Source organism: Prionailurus viverrinus, chromosome A2 (genome assembly GCF_022837055.1).
Source record: "Prionailurus viverrinus isolate Anna chromosome A2, UM_Priviv_1.0, whole genome shotgun sequence".
In the NCBI taxonomy this organism is placed as follows: domain Eukaryota; kingdom Metazoa; phylum Chordata; class Mammalia; order Carnivora; family Felidae; genus Prionailurus; species Prionailurus viverrinus.
In genome coordinates this window covers 42,925,878-42,945,935 of record NC_062562.1, presented here as the reverse complement: position 1 = coordinate 42,945,935, position 20,058 = coordinate 42,925,878, and the positions used below count along the sequence as shown (strand labels likewise).

General features: G+C 35.3%; 1 protein-coding gene across 1 annotated transcript in view; it reads right to left on the bottom strand.

Annotated features, from left to right (window-relative positions):
• The window catches only part of CNTN6 (contactin 6), a 168,812-nt gene that overhangs the window by 72,777 nt on the left and 75,977 nt on the right, over positions 1-20,058 (bottom strand). Inside the window, 4 exon segments of the mRNA XM_047848967.1 lie at positions 1,107-1,257; positions 3,494-3,623; positions 5,110-5,246; positions 9,007-9,191. Coding sequence (XP_047704923.1) covers positions 1,107-1,257; positions 3,494-3,623; positions 5,110-5,246; positions 9,007-9,191 — 603 coding nt within the window.

Here is a 20,058-nt window from a genome sequence, read left to right as displayed (position 1 = left end):
TACTCTGGCAACCACCATATCTCCATATCTTATCATACATCATGCTTCAGCTGTCCTTTTTCTTTTCTTATAAACGTTTTTTAATGTTTATTTTTTGAGAGAAAGAGAGAGACAGGGTGCCAGCTGAGGAGGGGCAGAGAGAGAGGAAGACACAGAATCTGAAGCAGGCTCCAGACTCTGAGCTGCCAGCACAGAGCCTGACGTGGGGCTCGAACCCACAAACCATGATATCATGACCTGAGCTGAAGTCAGACACTTAACTGACTAAGCCACCCAGGTGCCCCTGTCCTTTTTTTTTACATGGCCTGTCTTGTTCATTTATGTTACTGGACTAGTAGGCTACGCATATGAGTTAATGACACATATGATCTGACAAATAGCTCACTGAAACATTTTCCTATGTTCAGCACAGTGGCTCATGCAGGGTAGTATTCCACTGCACATCTGGTCACACGGTAACACGCATGGGTCATTCCAATAGAGCCACACATATTGCCTAGTTGTCCCTAGGTATACAAGGTTCTATAGTACAATGCAGCAAAATTTATTCTAAGTAGAGAAAAACACCTGTTTTGCTCTGTCTAAACTCTCATAGAAAACATGCCAGTGCTGATCCAGGATTTCTCAATCACATCTAGAACAGAAGGAAACCTCTTTTCTTTCTCTACAGGAACCTCTCTACATTTTTTTCTCATGTGGAGAATTCATTTTGTCATGGGGCGAACACCTGTGTGACTATTTAAAAACCACAACACCAGGTGTGTGAGTATAAGTGTCTCTCTCTTTTATGTAATGCTCTTCTCACTGATTTCTCAGCAGGCTGGGTCAGGAAGAAGCTGCAAGCTGAATATAGAAAAAAAGGTCTTAAAGGATTTTTTAAAATATGTCTATTACAAGTGCATGTACTAAATATGTTGCAGCAAAATTATACAAATAGGTCTTAAGTTTGTAAGATTCTTTAGTTTTTGCTGCCATGTGAAAATATTTGGTATCTGTGAGTACCCAGTTGTAAGCTTACCCTAAGGGAGAGGATTTAGAAGACTTAGATTTGGAAGACGTTATATGGCAAAATATCTCAAAATATAAAACAAAAGAGATCTATTTACCTTTTGCTTTGTCTCAGGCTCTCCATTCCTCTTTTCCAGGAGATAGCTGCCCTAGGAAAAGCAGTTGGTTTGCATTCGATAGTGATATCCCCACCAACTTGCACAACTGAAGTTTTTTTAAGAGGATTTTTAGAGAAATCAGGAGCTGAGGCTAAAAACAAAATTAAAACCGAATTGTTAAGTTAGTCACTTAATTAACACGTGGTAACCTGATGGTGTAGTATAAGAGACAGGATTTAAGGTTAACATGCAGAGCTTTTTTCAAGCTATTCTGCTCAGGTTGTTCTGGGACAAGTTACCAATTTAGCATCTTGGAGTTCTATTTTCATTTGAAAAATGGAGATGATTTTTTACTTCAGAAATTACTTCAGATAATTACTTCAGAAATTTACTGAGGAGATTAAATGAGATAACATCTGTAAAGAACTCTAGCATAGTGCCTGGCACAAAGTATGTGTTCAATAAATGTAATTTATTTTTGTTTTGGTTCTAGTCATTGAAATAACAAAGGGCAATCAGAGCAGGGGAAGAACCAAGTTACAAAGAGCCACATTGTAAATCGTGTTTACAACAAAGAGGGTGAAGGTGGTCCCATAAGAGAGAGAAGAAGAGATTTTAACCCTGATTAGGGAAATCATTAAATCTCTTCCAGTCAAGGTAATGATCCTAAATGGGAAATATAAAATATCACTGAAATAAAGCAGAAATACTCTATCACTTTGTCAGATTTATTCAGGCAAGCCTTTAACCAGCTAAATGGAAATACTCTGCCTTCGGTAGAAGCAGGCAAGCTGACCAGATTTTTTTTTTTTTAAATGTCAGTTTCAACTTTGTCCCCACTCAATAAATGTTGAACAAATACCAATTCATGAGGGTGAGAAATTATTAGACTGCCTGGATGTATCTGAGTCTTTCCAGCTTCATGAATGTGGGAAGCCATGTGTCCAATCCTCACTCCTAGCCTGAAGTCTAAGTGGGCTGAAATTCCTTGAGATATGCCATGGTCTCTTGTTTCTGGGCATTTAAAGTATTGCTTCTCTTTACTGACTTGTGCATGCTTTTTCTACGGATCTCAGGCTTCAAGAGAACATCCTCAATTTAGGTTATTTTCAGCTTGTCATGAAGTCTGATAACACCTTCTCAGTTATTCACTATAATAATCGTATTTTAAAATTTAGCTTTTTTTCCGCAGTGAAACTATAGGTTCTATGAAAGTAAAGATCACTTAAGTATTGATAATTATATCCTTACTACTTAGTACACAATAACTTTTCAATAAATAGTAGTGATTGAAAGAATAAACAAATCAATGGCCATTGTCCATAAGCTTATGAAACCTTGTCTCTTTGCTTGATCCTTCCTCTCTCATTCCATTTCTTCCTACCATTAAGAAAACTTTGTGATAAAAGGGACTGGTGGGTTATTTGTTGTAACACACACCACTGAGAACATCATTCTTGAACTGCTTCTATCCCAAATTTTCTACTACAAGGACTCATCTGCCCAGCTTTCCTTGAGGTCTGGGTGGTCTTGTGGCAGGGTTCTAGCCATTGTCATAAAATGATTTTAGGGGCACCTGGGTGGCGCAGTCGGTTAAGCGTCCGACTTCAGCCAGGTCACGATCTCGCGGTCCGTGAGTTCGAGCCCCGCGTCGGGCTCTGGGCTGATGGCTCGGAGCCTGGAGCCTGTTTCCGATTCTGTGTCTCCCTCTCTCTCTGCCCCTCCCCCGTTCATGCTCTGTCTCTCTCTGTCCCACAAATAAATAAACGTTGAAAAAAAATAAAAAAAAATGATTTTACTGTAAGGATGCACAGAAATTTTGTATTTTCTAATGAGAGGGATAGATTTGGTCACTTTTGTCCCTTCCCTCTCCTTCTCCCTTAAGTATGGGTTTTATTCCTGTAGCTAGAGCAGTCACTCCCTCAAGGCTACAAGCATGAGGGAAAATTTAAAGGATAATATTATCAATCACGGTGCTGTGGTTCAGTTACCACTCCTGAAATTCTTGTTAAAAGATAAAATAAATACCTGCTTAAATCACTATAAATTGAGATTTTCTTTTCCTATTTTTTTGTTTGTTAGCAGTTGAAACACTCCTAAAGGATAATTTTGAGTTGTACTCAAAACATGTGCTACGATCAGCTTTGGAGGACCCTTGTTCTGGCTTGGATGTACTCAACAGCAGACTTCTCTGGAAGCACTAATGTATTGCTCAAGCAGAATAATGATTTTCACCCTGCCTTTTTTTTTATAGTTAATTTAGACATTTCCCATTATTTCAAAGGAAAGCAATCTCTAATTTACAGAAAACTTGGGTTGATACTATGTATAATCATAGCTCACTAAAATGTCAATTTGAATTTTTCGGTTATAAATGAATGACTTACCTAACACTCTCAATTCTGCATTTGCATAAATTATCTGATATTTGTTTTCTGCAGCACACTGGTAGACACCAGAATCTGACACATTCAGCATAGTTATGATAAGTGTCCCGTTTTCTATTTGAACTCTTTCCTAATAAAAGAAAAGCCACATAAAGATGTTAGTGTGTTAATGTAGGCACTCTCTTAACCAGAATACACTATTAAACATTGGTACATTTCTACAATATATGATATTTTGGTGCATGAGAACTGATGTTTATGAAGATGGAGCTTAATATACTGCAAGATTCCGAGCAGCTTTTTGAAGTTAAAAAAAGAAATATCCCTCCTATAATTTTAGTAGTTAGTATATTGTACGTTCTCTCATTTCTTTGAAAATTGGCATTGTCTGCATAGAATGTATGTTAACTCTGTTATATGGTATATAAAATAATTTCGATGATTCTAGCCTTCCAATTATTTCAGGAAATATGGCTAATAATAATGTTAGACATGAATATAATGATTAGAAATATCCTTGGCTTTCCATCATAAGGTCTCCCAAAGACCTGAAATGTGATGGCTTGGTAGGTCTAATTGGAGGAGCTAAATTCTCCTTTTCTGAAACCTACCATAGTATGCTGAAACAGCCAAATCTGTTACAGAGTCCCATTTGGAGTAGAGAAATACAATTTTGAGTGCACATAATGAAATAGCTTAATAGAGCAAATATAATTTTAAAAAAATATTTCAGTATACCTATTACCATCCTTTAAAGATAATGAAAGTAGGCTGGAAGAAACAGAAAATGTTCTATGCAAAAAGGCATTCAGGAAGAAAATTTCACTAAAACCAAAACAAAGAAGAGCATTATTTTCATCTTCTAAACACTAGATGTTCTTTGTGGCCCAAGCTGTGCCTACAAGTGCAAAGTAAAAGGGAGAATTAACACAATTATTTGCATAATGTGATGGGGGGGGGGAGCCAATTTTGTCTCATTTTCAGTGTACTGTACAATAAAGTATGCTCCAAATTGAAAAATGTGGATAATTGCCTCAGTTCTCCACATCCTATGGGTTTAGAGTCATTAGTTTTTGTAAAAGCCAGATAGTGGTTAATGTTTAAGAGCTTGGATTCCATAATCAGATTATGTTTAGAACAAATTCTAATATTTACTAGCTACTGTGTGACTTTGGACAAGTGACCTAACCTGTCTAAAACCAATTTTCTTCATCTATGGAAGAAATAATACTAGCATCTCTCTCATAAAATTGTCATGAGGATACAAAAAAACGCATGGAAAAATATTTACATAGGACCAGGCTCATACAACAGTTTGGTGGATGTTAATTAAGACGGTGATGGTGATGATGATATCTGAATATGGATCTATCACTGAGTAGTGTGTGACCTTATGCAAGTTGTCCTCTCTACCCTTAATTTTCTCATTTGAAAAATGGGGATAATATTAATAGCTACTTTGAGCTTATTTAAGTATTATATAAATTAGTGTATGTGAGGAGTATACTGCCTTTCCTAGCAACTACTAAGCATCCCATAAACATTAGCTGTTACTGGTAGTAAAAAAATTTCCCTAGGAGATTAGGTGAAATTTTAATATCAACACAGTTGCTTACCTCTGGAGTGAGGCGTTCACCATTCTTTAACCAAGTGTACCAAGGATTTGGCTTTCCACTAGCTTTGCATTCCCAAAACAAACTGTCATAGATAGACAGGTAAGTATTTTGGATTTTTTGTTCCCATTCTGGTGGGGCTGTTTCAAAAACAGATAAGAACAACTACTTGGCAAGTCAATTATCCAAAACATTGCACAACATTCCAAGGACTATAGAAAGCCGAAGGACAAAGCTAACTGGGCCCAATTGTACTGAAAACACACGATTGAGGGAAAGGAAATGTAGAAGCCTCAATGTGGAACAACAGAAATCTTGTAAATATCAGTGGTCCTTCGGCATAAGATAAATGTTCGCCATTTGTCATTGTGATGTCCCTTTATAGCAACTTGGGAGTTGTAGGAAAACGTCCAAATGCAGAACAAGGCCAGAGAATAATTTCATGGTAAATATTAGTACATAGGTCAAGTTAGAAAATGTATACTAAATCAGAACCCACTGTGAGCAAAGGCCCATGATTATATTTGGTTTGAACTAACTAAAAGGAAGTTTATCTATATCAGACATAATTACAATTCAAAAGCTTGAAGCACAATTCAAATATGAGCCTTATCACATTTTAGGAGGATTAGAGTCCAATTTTTTTTCCCCAACATAAAACTCTTGATAGGAAATGAGAACTTTCGAGTTTTATTTAAGCTCAGCACCTAAATTTAATCCTGGGCATCCATTATCCAAAACCTTATTTTGTAATATGATCAAGTTCTACATTGTACTGAGGCAAAAAAAAAAAAACAAAAAAACAACAACAACAAAAAAACCTGGTTTAATTAATGTTAAAGTGTTATTTAGGTGTCAGGTAGTATTATCCTTACTATAATTCATAGAAACAGGTGGGGTGTAAATTAAATGTTCTTTCATAAAATGACAGGAGGCTGCCTGGCTGTGTCATTTATCCCTCTTTTATTTAGGTCTGTCCTCAGATACGTAGGAGTGAATGCAATTTCCTTCGGAATTGCAGGCTTTTATAAGCTAGATATGTAATTGCAGTTAATTCTCCCTCTAGTCATTTGTAGAGATGTTTGCAGACATGTGAGATAACGTGCTCGAGAAGACATAGTTAAAAAACAGAGAAGCCAAACTTTGAACCCTGAAAGCAGAGCCTAAGTTAAGGGGTAGTGTTCATTTTGCCTGTTAGGAATGCCAGCCCAAAGATAAGGCATCGGGAAGAGGAAGAGTCTACAGGGAAGGAAAGAGGCAATGCAAGGGTCAGTTATTAAGTTAGCCACCAAGATGGGCCACTGTTACTTGATCCTCTGTGAACTTCTAAGGGGTCTTTATAACTGCCTACTGAGGAAAAGGAAGAGGAAGCATTTATTCATTGGCTTCTGTCCACCGTCATTCAAGGTTAGTATAGATGTTCTATATTAGCAGACCCAGGTTGTGTGTACCGAAGTGCTGAGTAGGCTCTAAGAGAACAAAGAAAACCGAAGGAGGAAACAAGACGGACTTGGTGTGGCACCTGAGACAAGACTCTAGCAGGTTATACCTACAAAACCTAGAGCTTGTGACTGTAGCAGTGGATGGAGAAAGAAGTGTGACTGAGAGTCTTTGAATGTTGTAGGAGTATGTCTGACTTCCAGGGTTTTCCCATTGCAACATCTGCTTCCACTTAGATAAAAGGTCCTTCAGAGAGCTGGTCACTGAGAAGAAGGAATCATGATGTCTCACTGTAGTAGAAACTAAGCCTGGGATTACCACCTGTGGAAATCGAGACAACTTCCAGTTATAGAATATGATTATCACAGTTTTGAGGGACAACTTAAGGCAAGACTTAGATGAAGTAGATGTATGGATGAAAGTGAATCATGTTTCTGAATGTTATTAGCAAAATTTTATAATTGTGAAGATTGTTGAGAAATTTTCTTAACATATGTTTGACCTGGGAGAAGAAATAAATACATATAAAATTCACATAGGTTGTAAAAGTTTGAAATACATATGGTTTTAATGCTTAATGAGATAATTATAACTTTACAATGTATTTATTTTGTTAATATGTAAATTCTTTGCATGCTTCAGATTCTAAAGACCAAAGTTTTAAATCTTCAACAATGTAGGAAATGCATGAAACAAAGGACCTAGGATTTCAGGTCAACTATATGGGCTTGGATTTTAGATTTTCTTTCTTTCCCTACTGAGTGATTATGGAAAGTCACTTAACTTCTCTGAATAGGTTTCATTTTCTATAATGATATTATTATAATGGTATCATTTTCTATAATGATGATACTTAAAGATTTCTTTTCGAGGTAATAAAGATGGAATATAGAAGAAAAGGGTTCTGAATTTAAACACCGCAATATAATAAAACCGTTTCTTTTCTTAAAATTATCAGGTATTATGCAATTCTCAGGTACTTGAGTCAATACTCTGCTCCTTTGGGAGCATGATAACAAGTAAATCAATAGGTTAATAAGAAGTATAATATTTATCTTATTGACCAATTATCTGTTATTACCTCACAAGGACCATTTGGACTCATTAAATGGCTAATGACAAATATTTCTACTTCTTACTATCATTAAGAATGACAAGAATTAATATTTGTGAAATCTGCTGTGTAAGCTAACAGTTTCTGTACAGAAAGCACTTTCTTATTGACTTCTGGTTTATAAATACCTTCATTTCTTGTTTAACCACTGGGTTATATCTTTGTCTACTTAATAGAAAAATGAAATCTCTATTAAAAACTAGCCAAAGCTTTTAATATCTTGGTGCCACCCAAAACTCCCAGTCACATCCTTACTATTTTATTTACAATGGATTCTAGATGTGAAAGAATGTTTTAAAAAATACCTGTATATATAGCTACAACTGTAGACGAATAATCAGCAGGATATCATATTCTATATATATAAAATAATACTTTTCATTCAAGGTTAAAATAGGAAATTCTAAAGGAAATGGAAAATAATATAATCAATGCACAATTTACTCTCCCCACAGGATACTCAATCGCTATTCCTATGAGGTAATTACAATACCTTAGATTTTTCCAGTTATGAAAAAAATACATATTTTCCCCAATTACTTTATCATTGTTTGTAAACATATCACACAGAAACATGTCACACATAAAAGTATTTTTGGTCATGTGTAAATACAGTCTTAAAAAGTTCTACAGTACTGATATATTAAATTTGGCAAAAATAAGTTAAGAATATCTTAAGGGCACCAAACATTTTGATAATTCTGGGGTATATATTATGGTTTATTTTCTGTAAAAAAAAAAAAAAAGAAGCAAACTTTATGCAACTGTATATTTTGGCCTGAATAAAAGAAGACATGAAGCCAATTTTTATATAATATTTGCTTTCGTTTGAGATTCTGGTAATTGAGACCAACATATATTTTAAGTGTAGTAATAACATTATTTTTCTATTATCTACATATGAACAGACAAAATCTGGGAAATAGAAACAAATACTGAAAACTACCATTCAGTATTATATTTCTCCTGTCAGTCTCTCCTTTTGTGAATTCTACTTAGGATTATAATTAAGACTGTCATGAGCTATTGCTGAATGTTTTATGGGAAATATATTGAATTCTATGGTACTTTGTGTTATAAACTTTTATAGCTTTAATGTGACATTGCTGATACTTTCAAGGCAATTATAATAAATAATAGCAAGTAAAGACCACGATGGAATTAAAAGCGTATTTTAAAAATGGTCATGCCCACCTGCCCATCAGTGTATTAAGCATCCTAACCTACACATGTGTCTTCTTTATTTCTCCTATGACATTTTCCACACCATGCTAATGACCTTCACTATCTCCTATGAAGGATATTACCAAAAATTTCATATACTTTTTGAAATTCTATTAGCTTACCATAGAAAATGAGTTGACCCTTTGCAAGGTTTCTTCCTCGAAGGTTGCCTGCAATGCACTCATAGAAGCCTTCATCTTCCTGTTGAAAGTTCGGGATTTCAAGAATAGCTTGGGATTTGCTGTACTTGACTTTCCCTGGCAACGGGTTTCCATCCAACCTCCTCCAACTAATATCGGGGACTGGACTAAACAGTTATACCTCATTAGAATAGAAGATGATTTAGTCTTTATGACAGCAGGATAAATTAAGAGTGTCCTTAAGAATAACTCTCAAGGAAAATTTTCCAATCAATCTATTATGTTATGACTACTTTTCAGATCATGCAAGCATTCACCATTCACTCATCCAGCAATTTATAATACTTCTTAAGTGCCTGCTATGTGCAAATCATTGTGCTATTATCAGGAAATAAATCGATGAATAAAATAGATACATTATCTACCCTCATGTTGCTTAAAGACCAGCAGAGAAACATACAATAAATAAATAATAAAAAATAATACATTTGTAAATTGCAGTAACTGCAAAAAGGAAACAGAGTGCAGAAATAGGAACAAGATTTTATCAGTGTAAATATGGTGGTCAGGAAATTCTTTGCGAGCATGTGACATTTAAGAGTAAGGAAGCTTCTTCTATATATTATAGGTTTTAAGAGTAAAATACAGATTGCTCTATAGCTAAATTGGTACTAATACATAACTGAAGACCTCTGTGATGAATGAGCTAGATTATCAAGCAGGACCAGTACTATGTAATAGATCTATATAAATTGGGAGTATAGGTTTCATCATCCTCAAAAGAATGTACTCATTTATAACTTATCTAAAATGAAAACCAAAAATAAATAAATAAATAACGTAAAAGATAACTTTACATTGTACCATTAGAATTTGTGGAGTTCCTTTATAGATTTAGCTTAATATCTTATGTCTAATATCTTTAGTCTAATATGAATATCTTTTAAAATAGCAAAATATATTTATAATATCTGAATTGAAGAGCTAACAAAGAGTGATGAATTTAGAAATTCGTGGTGAGAAAGACCTTACTTTTTACAGATATAATATAAAGAAATGCAGGCTACATGTAAAGTTATAGCAGGATTGTAAGATCAGTCCCTAATCTATTTACATTAACATCTTTCCTTTCCTACTGCCAAGTCATTCTTCTTTCCCTAATAGATTTCCAGATGATTTAAATGTTTCTATTCTAAATTTTTAAATTAACAATAATAATGAAAGTAAATCATTTTGCAAAGCCAAATTGTAAACTTTGTCAAAGATACAGGATTTCTTCAAGTTAACAAAAATAATGTGGGGAAACCACCTAATGAAATACAAAGTGGTTGACTACGAGGTGTGGGATTTGAGTAGTAAACAACTGAAGAAAACTGGTGATGGTGACTCAGTAGAGGATTCAAATAAAGCAAAATTGATCAAGTCCAAGGAATTTTTTATTGGCAAACAATGATGGCCCTTCCACTCAAGTCAAAGACATAAACAACGTAGAAAGCCATACATGTGCTCCTATAGATTTGCCAGAAAACATATCCCCTAGTCAGTGTGTGATTTGTCTATTCTTCTCAGAATTAGTATATAGTTAAAAACGTGACTTGAATTCTTAAACACACAAAAAATAATTGTTATGATACACTTAGTTTTTGTCTTTTTAAAAAGACTTTCCACTTACCACAAATTTAGGTTGACATTTTAGTAGAATGGCATATTCCTACCAACAATTAACCTCAGATAACTGGTTTTCTTATATATATATTCATTTTATGGAATACAAAACTACAAATAAAAATGAAATTCTAGAAGAAAAATTATTCATATAGGAAGATCTTCACCAAGTCTGGTAAATTTTGTAGTATATGCCCTATCATCTAATTTTTTAAATATATGTTGTACATATGTGAAGACAGTGAAAGTTATTATCTGTGAGTAGTAGGAATATTAATGCCTTTAATTTTCTTCTTTCTGCTTATCTCTATTTTCCATTATTTTTCTACAAAAGCATTCATTATCTATGTAATAAAAATTTCTAAGAAAATTTACTTACAAAGAGAAAAATAAATAGAGGCTCAGATACTTGTCTAAATTCATGATCCTTTCCCATTTTTTTTATGACAGTGTACCTCTGAGGTTTATGACCAATACATGAAGAGTATTTAACTGAAAAAGCTTTTAACTTAAAGCATTCAGACAAAACAAAATCAGTAAAGACTGAGTATTTCCCAGTTATATAATAGTTATTTATTTTGATTATGAAAACAGAAGTTAATTTTTAACATAACTATCTAAATCTGAGTCAGTTTGGCATTTAATAAAAATAATTGTAATGATATCACAATAAACAGCTACTGCTTATTAACCACGAACTATGTGCCTGGTATTATGTATAGGTAAAACATGCAAAGATCATTTCATTTACTTTTCCTATAGTTACAGGGCATAAATAGGATTTATTTCCAAGTTTCTTTGCCCTAAAAGCTATGTACTTAATCATAAGGCAATACAGACCCTACAGCTTTTGTAGGATCACCCACGGATTTGGCATTTGTGGTTTTACAGTAGTGGCTCTCCATTTTTTTTTAATTTTTAATGTTTATTCATTTTTTGAGAGGCAGAGAAAGAGTGTGAGTGGGGGAGAGGGAGGGAGGCAGGGAGGGAGGGAGAGGGAGAGAGAGAGAGAGACAGGCACACAGAGAGAGAGAGAGAGAGAGAGAGAGAGAGACAGAGACAGAGACAGAGAGAGACAGAGAATCCAAAGCAGGATCCAGGCTTGGCACCAGCAGCACAGAGCTGAACACAGGGCTCGAACCCACGAGTGGTGAGATCATGACGCTTAACTGACTGAGCCACCCAGGTGCCCCGCCCCCCGCCTTAAAAAAAAAAAAAATGTTTATTCAAGTGGCTCGCCATTTTACGTGTCCAAATTAAGTTGGGGTAAAAAGAACAAGTCCCATCCATCCTAACTATTCCTACTTTCCACAGAAGAACTCAGTGATAGCACCGAAGTCTCTCTCGATACGCTTTTTTCCATTAATGGATGAAACGGCATATCCGATAGAGATATACCTTTCCAAAAGAAGTAATGCAGCAGACAGTGTCAGTACTCTAATTGTGTGCCTTCTGATCCCTTAGCCACCACAGATTCTGAAGTGCTATTACCCTCAACATTGAGTATCTGTATCTGTTTGTGACAACCACCCTCAAGCTGCTGTAGCTAACTTTCCCTTCAAAGAGGTGAAAGCAGCTAGGTATTTATATATCCCCAGAGACAGCTATCAATCAACAACTGCGTAAATGCTGTGATACAAATATTCTATCTTCCCTGCCCCTGCTGGTGGGCCATCTCTCAGGTGTGATTCTCTCCAGAGCTCCCATACAGGACTGAGGCAAATTTAACTTCCATGACATTTTGCTTGATACCATACTCTGCTTGGCTACTCTTCCTTCCCTGTCCCACTTCTTCATTCTCCCATGGGTTCTTTCTAAAAACTCTTCTAACCAACCACTTGCAAAAAATTATCCTTTCAAGGTCTGCTTCTTGGAAAACCAATTTAGTAGAATTCCCAATATGCTCTGGCCTTGTTCTACTTTAATTATAACATCGATTTTAAGGAAGCCTTAAATAATTCTCAGTATGGTATGGCTATTAGACACACATAGAAATGGTATTCTGAAGTATTAAACATCAGCGGAATACAAGACCAGAACTAAGCAGTAGAATCCTAGTGGAAAGCCTTGGCTGTGGAACATACAAGGTCTAATTTACACCAGAATAATAGCAAAAGGCAAGGGATGTAGAAATGTAGAAGAGACACAAGGCTGAACACAGAGATAAGTTTCTCACATAAAAAAGAACATCTTTTTTTTTTTTACCTCATTTGGAGGTGGAGTGATAAATCTTCTCCCACAAACCATTTAATTAGGGAGATTATAATATAATCTTCTAACGTAAGATTATTCAATTTTGAAGAAGGGTATAAGAATTAGAGTCCTAAATTCTCAATCGCAGTGGATCCATATTTGGTTGGGTCATTGGTTGGTTTCTGTCTGCATTTTGATTTTCCTTTGAAGAGCCTCCTAACTTTACTTCATCTGATTTGAATTGAAAGGACTAGACCTCTGGCTTCAGGAGAGAGCACAAGATAAAGGTTTTGCCATTAGAAGCAGATGCACCATAGTATCTGGGATTGGTCAATTATGAGAACCAAGACAACCAATCAGAGAAAACAATACTCAATTCTGTGAATGGTTTTGGAAGAGCTGTTGAAAAGAGAATCTTTTTTTTCACTGTGGTTTGCTCAGACAGAATAGAAACTTGGAACTTCTAGGCAACAATTTCCATCCCACCAAATGGAGCAAGTATCTTTGAAAGCTAAAGCTACTACAAAGGCAAGAATCTTGGGATTCTTCACACGCCTAGATCAAGTCATGCCTGATGCCCCCCCCCCCCCAAATCTCTCTTTGAACATTTCTGTAAGTCAATACATTTCTTTTTCTTTTTTTTGGCTTAAGCTTGTTTGAGTTGTTTTCTTGACGCTTTCAACCCTCTCCCCCCGCCCCAACAAAAGACATGACAAATAGATTCTGATGCCTGGATTTAGATGCTGTGTGACTGAATTATACAAAATGGTGGATTGCTGGTGGATCCTGGGTGGCTCAGTTGGTTAGGTGTCTGACTCTTGATTTCGGCCTAGGTCATGATCTCATGGTCTGTGCTGACAGTGTAGAGTCTGCTTGGGATTCTCCCTCTCCCCCTCTCTCTGCCCCTCTCCTGCTCATGCATATTGTGCTCTCTCTCTCTCTCAAAATAAATAAACTTAAAAAAAAAACTAATATGGTGGACATTACATTTTATACTCCATACATTAGAATTCTCACGGCAACTACACTAACAAAAAAATCACTCAAACATTTTAAAAGCTTTTTTTTTTTTTAAGAAGTCTTATCAACTGTATTTTGTGACTACATTTCATGTTAAAATTACTAATGGGAGAAAAATCAAACAGTTTTATAAGAATTCACAGTTACTAATTAAATGCTGAGATTTTTTTTCAGATTTGTTATGCCACTGCTAAATGTGAATGCCATGATCCTCCTGATTATCACTGGTAATGTGATATATAGAGACAGAGAGAATAAGTGCAAAACACAGATTACATAAAAATACATATGCATTTTAATCAAAAGTTCCCATTTTGTCCTGAAACTTCTTATGAAGACACTAAATGAACTGCTTTAGATTTCACACCCTCTGTCTTTTCTAAAGGCATCCCAAATGGACAGTGGGTGGGAAGAACTGGAATCTACAAAAAATGAAATTATTTTAGTAATGAGTCTAGTTTGTTAATGCAAGCTCACTTTTGTAAAACATACTGTGCTATGTAAATAATAATAATTATAATAATGAAGCTGTCATAATAGAATACTATTTATGCAGTACATTTATGCAGAATGCAGCTCTTATCAGCTACTTATCAACTATATTTTGTTCCACCTTATAAACATGAATTTTCTCATTTGTGGAATGGGGATTAATAATAGTACATAATTCACAGGATTTTGTGAGGATTAAATGATACAATCCATGTCCCATGTTCAACATGCTGTTTAGCACACATTAAATACTACATTTGAGTGTTAATGATAAATTAAGATAATCATTTAAAATCATTATTATGTTATTGTTATCATTTCAAAAGGAAAAATCCCAGCTGCTATTTATTTATTTTCTGTTCTCTGTTAAGGACTCCCTTCACTATGCATTCCACATAAATTGATTTATGAACCATTTGTAAATTAAAAATAGTCTCCACGCTGTCAATGAAACAGGTACACAAACATACCCATATGACTCTAGAAGTAATTTCCTGCTTCTCACTGCTTTATATACAGGCTGCTAGGATACTGTCCCGGATCATAGGGGTCATGCTTATTTCCTCACCCTGAGGGCAGAGATCTCTCAGGTGAGATACTACATGTTTTGCTGTGAACCACCTTTGTTTTCCAACATGGTTAATCATCTAAGACCATGGTGGGAGGGAGGAAAGGAATTATACAGAGTTCTCCAAAGAGAAACAAAGTCCTATGTAAGATACCTGAGCATTTTTGTGAATATTAATACTCATTAACTGAGTGCTTACTATGTACCAGGCATTGTGACAGATGGCTTCTATTTGTCATCTGAGCTAAATACTCAGCTGGCAGCTGTTAACAATTCTAATTACCCTTTTGGAATGGAATTCACGTTGAGACAGGTAATTTCTGTTAAATTATTGCCTGCCAATTCTCCTCCACTTAGACTTCCAGTACAGGCTAATTTATTGTGATTCACCTTCCAATTCTTTGAGTTACCACCCATTCAATTATAAACACTAGTAGACTACTTCTTCTACTGTGGATTCAGCATTCTCCCTAGGATCTACCTAGTTTGTCCATGTCGGTGATGTTAGTGATGCAATATTCACTGGCAGTTCATCCTAGTTTAAAATAAGTGGTCTATTTAAAATGCATACTTTATAAATATAAATACATGAAGAACGCCATGGAGCAAGGGGGATCTTTGAGGGGTCTTCAGAATGGAGACTATCGTTAAATCTCTTGAAACTGTGCTGTTACAGAGGGGAAGTCAAAATACATGGTGCTGTCATTATCCTAGTGGCAAATATCAGCCATATCTGGCAACATTTTGCTTTTAGCTTCAATCCCTCCTTGTCTTCTTTTTTTTTAAAAAGTCTTCCCAAATACAATGTAGAAATTTAGCTTGTATATAAAGCTCAATAAATAAAACCAATCTGAAGCAACTCTCTTATCCAAAGTTTCCTCAGACCGTAGGTGATGCGCTCACGAGTCTTGTATTTCAAAAGGAGCACTGCAAAATCCTTTTCTGATTTGGTTACTATTTGCTAAATCAAGTTTCCTGAAATTTCACAGTAATGAAATACTACCAAATAATAACAGCAAAGTTTTTTCTCTCTTTCTTTGTTCCTCTGCCCCTCTGGTTTTGTGCTTCTTAAATAAGCATTGCCATAAATAAGGACTTTTACTCCATTCTCTCTCGTCATTATGTTTTTACTGAGAGAGCATCCTATTAATTTTATCTGAAGATGGAGTATACATTTGTTAACCATCTGGCCTCGTTCCAACCTCAATTGGAAGTTAAATTAAAGCTCTTCACACACTACTAGAAACTGTGCTTCAATTCTATACTATTAGTCCATAAATAGAATTTTCATTACTAGTGCTATTTGAGAAAGTTTATATTTCTCCCCTGGATTTCTTAAACCTCATTATCCACAGCTTAAATCCAGGCTATCCTAAGTTTTTAACTAGAAACTGGTACAGAGAACCAGTTTCCTAAGATGCTTATATTTGGGATTATTCTTAACTTGAACCTCATTTCAGAAAATCCTGTCAGTGGCCATTTTTAATCGAAGACAGTGAAGCAGAATAACAAAACCAGCAAAGAGTGCCTTTGTTAAATTTTCAGACTGTTCAGCTAGCTACTTTCATTTCCCCACCTTGAAATATTCATACAAAGAGCTTGGAATGTAAGATTGTCCTATGGGGATACAATATGGATATGTTCATGAGTTCTGTAGAAAAGCAATCTCAGTGTTACAGAAAAAGGAAAATTTTTTTTTTTTTTTTCAGTGATCTAAACGCAGTCATGATCCTGTTCTACTGGTCAGTGTCTATGCCAGGTTTCTCCGAGGGAAAAATTTTATGGTATGCGTGTATTCATCTGGTATTTCACAGTACAGTTGCTGCAGCCAACTGAAAAACTACAAACGGTTTAGTCATAATAGCAATGGTAGCAGAGTGGTACTTGCATGTAGGGTAAAAGGACACAGGCAGGTTTTATGTGACTGAATGCAAATTGCCCAATTCTCTGAGCCTCCGCTTTCTCGTATAACTAGAGATAACAATGGGTACATAAAAGGCTTCTTGAGAAGATCAAACAAGGAAATACGAGAATCCACTGTGAAATACAAAGTTTGAACCACAAACAAGGTTTACTAAATTTCCTTATCACCATGATCATCATCACATAGGGACAAGAAGGCTCTATTATTTAAAGATTCCCTAAGAATTTTATTGCCATTTTCTATTCTTTTTAACTAAAGTAAAATAAGTACTAATTTGCACGTGAAACATAAACTGGAGACGAGCATTCCAAGGTGAAAATGATACCGCATTTAGAAGTTAATTAACAGCTTGTCCATAATGTTTTGTCAATACATAATATTAACCCTAAATAAATACTTTTCTGATTGTGTGAACATTATGCTGCTCTAAAGTAAAGAAAATGACACTTCAGTTAAGGTATGTGAGGTTGTGGAAGCCTATGTTCTGTCAGATTTATAGGGCGTGATTTTAGCTCTGATCATAACCATATGCTTTCATATAAAGACATAAAGGAAACATTACATATGGTATGCTAATATATCATCATCCTATCATTAATATATACAATATGTATTGAACACATATTATATGCCTGGCACTGTGTTAAGTGCCTCAGTGAAACCATTATAACCATACTGTTTGACACAGGATTACTGTTATCCACAGTACAGAAGTACACAAGGAGACTGGGGCGGAAAAAGGCTGGATAACATATCCATTATCACACTGTAAACTTAAAATAAAAAGGTATTTGAACCAAAGTGTGTCTTTTCATAGAGACTGAGCTCTAAACCATCATGTTTTCCTTCTCCTGCATCAACTAACCAGATACAAAACAGGTTATCTTATTAGGATGTATTAGGATGTGCTTGGAAAATTTTCTTTATCTAACCAGTGGATAGAGTTCCTTTTGTCCAAGGTTCAGAAGATGAAATGATAGAATTGTTTGTTTGTTTGTTTGTTTTAACATATTGAGATACCTCCAGATTGCAATAAAGGTTGTAGAGAATGGTTTCAAGGTCAGCTGGAAAAAAGGAAGCAAGTAACTTTTTTTCCTTCAGTTCAATACCATTGTGGATTTGACATCTCTCTCATGCAGTTGCCAACTATTTAAAAAGTAAGAAATGTAGGTCTCCTAGGACAGGTGGTGATAGACTGAGATGGGAAGATGACGAGTTGCTTCCAGAAGCACATATATTCTTCTTGGATGAGTTTTAGAGCCTTCAAATTAGTTTAATTTTAGAAACAGCACTGTTAAACTCCACTTTATGGTTTTTGGGGAAAAAAATGAAAGGAGTATTTGACACTGGATTCAGAGTATGCACGTAAGATCAAAAGAGACCCAACTTGTAGGCTGGGTCCCTGGTCTGTGAAAATGGCCCCTTTACAAGTACTCTTCAGGAGAACAGGGCAACACATTTCAGAATACTTAGCTTTTTAGGTTCCTTTTATCCAATAATTCTAATTTTCTGAAAATATACTGAGGAAGTTCTCATGGGCATGGGTAAAATACAGCCACAAGAGTATTCCTTACATCATTATTTGTGGCAACAAAAAGTGGTAACAAAACAAAAAGAAATATAGTGTCTACCAGGAGGCTGGATGAAAATACACATTCAAATGTCCCCCTATCATCACAAATGAGGGTAAAGAAGGCGTTTAAGGACCTGCAGATACATTCATACTTTATGGTTTTAAGATTTTTAGAAAACATTTTACAAAATAATGTACGTACACATGAACAATGTAGTATATAAAAGTAGTATAGGGTTATAACCCAAAGTATGAAATACATATTCACTGATCAATACTGATAGAAATAAACGAATAAATGGGCAGGGAAATATGACAAATCTCCCACGCAGAGGAATGCCAAATAAAGTATAAGGATTCAGTACCTTAAAGGAGGTGAATCACAACTACCTATTCATTAAAATATGGATGGTGTATACTGACCTCCTTCCAAACAGTCAATATGGAAAGAGAGAAAACTCAGTACATTTACAGTGGAGAATCTTAACAAAAACTCCATCAGCCAAGTGATGAAGGCCAACATCAGCAGTTATAAGTCATTGTGATGGAATAGTAACAGTGATACGATGTGGTGAAATGGCACTTTGACTTGGTGTTCTTCCCCCAAACCCATAACCTCAGTCTAAATATGAAGAAAATATTAGACAGATTCCAACAGAGGGTAATCCTACAATGACAATGACTGTTGCTCCTCAGAACTGTCAAGGTCATCAAAAACAAGGCAAGTCTGAGACACTGTTAAGCAAAGAAGAATAGGGAGACCAAAAAATTTCAATGTAAAATGGTACCCTATATGGAATCTTGTAATTAAGAAAAAAAGACATTAGACAAAAACCAAGCAAATTTGAAGCATGGACTCCAGTGAATAAAAGTCTTGGTTCATTAATTGAAACAGATATGCCATATTAATGCACAATGTTAGTAATAGGGGAAATGGGTGGGGCTATATGGGATTTCACTGTTCTATCTGCTCAGTTTTTCTGTTCTAAAACTGTTATCCAAAAGTCTATTAATCAAAGGAAATATTGGTGAAAGAAGAAAAAAAGAAGCAAGAACCTCCTATTTTCCAGAGATACAAAGGACCCCTTAAACAACAGCCTAAAATTAGCTCTACCAAAGGAATTGAGAGTGACCCCCTCTAATCTCAATTGAACAAAGGGCAGCCTGAGGAAAAGATAATCAGTGAGACTCCCAGAGTGAGTATCCTTGACTCTTTCTTCACCAAAAATTTGTAAGGAAAGAGCAGATCCCAAGAAAAATGTATCATCATGTGTTGTTACACCCATTCTATTTTCAGCAGCCTGCAAACTCCACAGGGCTTTCATGTAATTTTCTTTATTTCCCCGGAGCCTAGCCTGGTGTCTGTGGCTTATAGAATTCCTTCTGACTGGCTGACTAAATAAATGAAGGAATAAAGGAATTAATGATTGAATGTGGCATTCAAAGCATATTTGCTGAGTTAACAAATACTTGTGTTCAATTTGCCAAATGAGTGAAGGAATGACAATAACCCTTATACATGTTATTGAACACAGAACTTTGAAATGGTAAAGGTATTATTCTGAGCAAGTCCTTGAGGATTATATTAGCACAAAAATA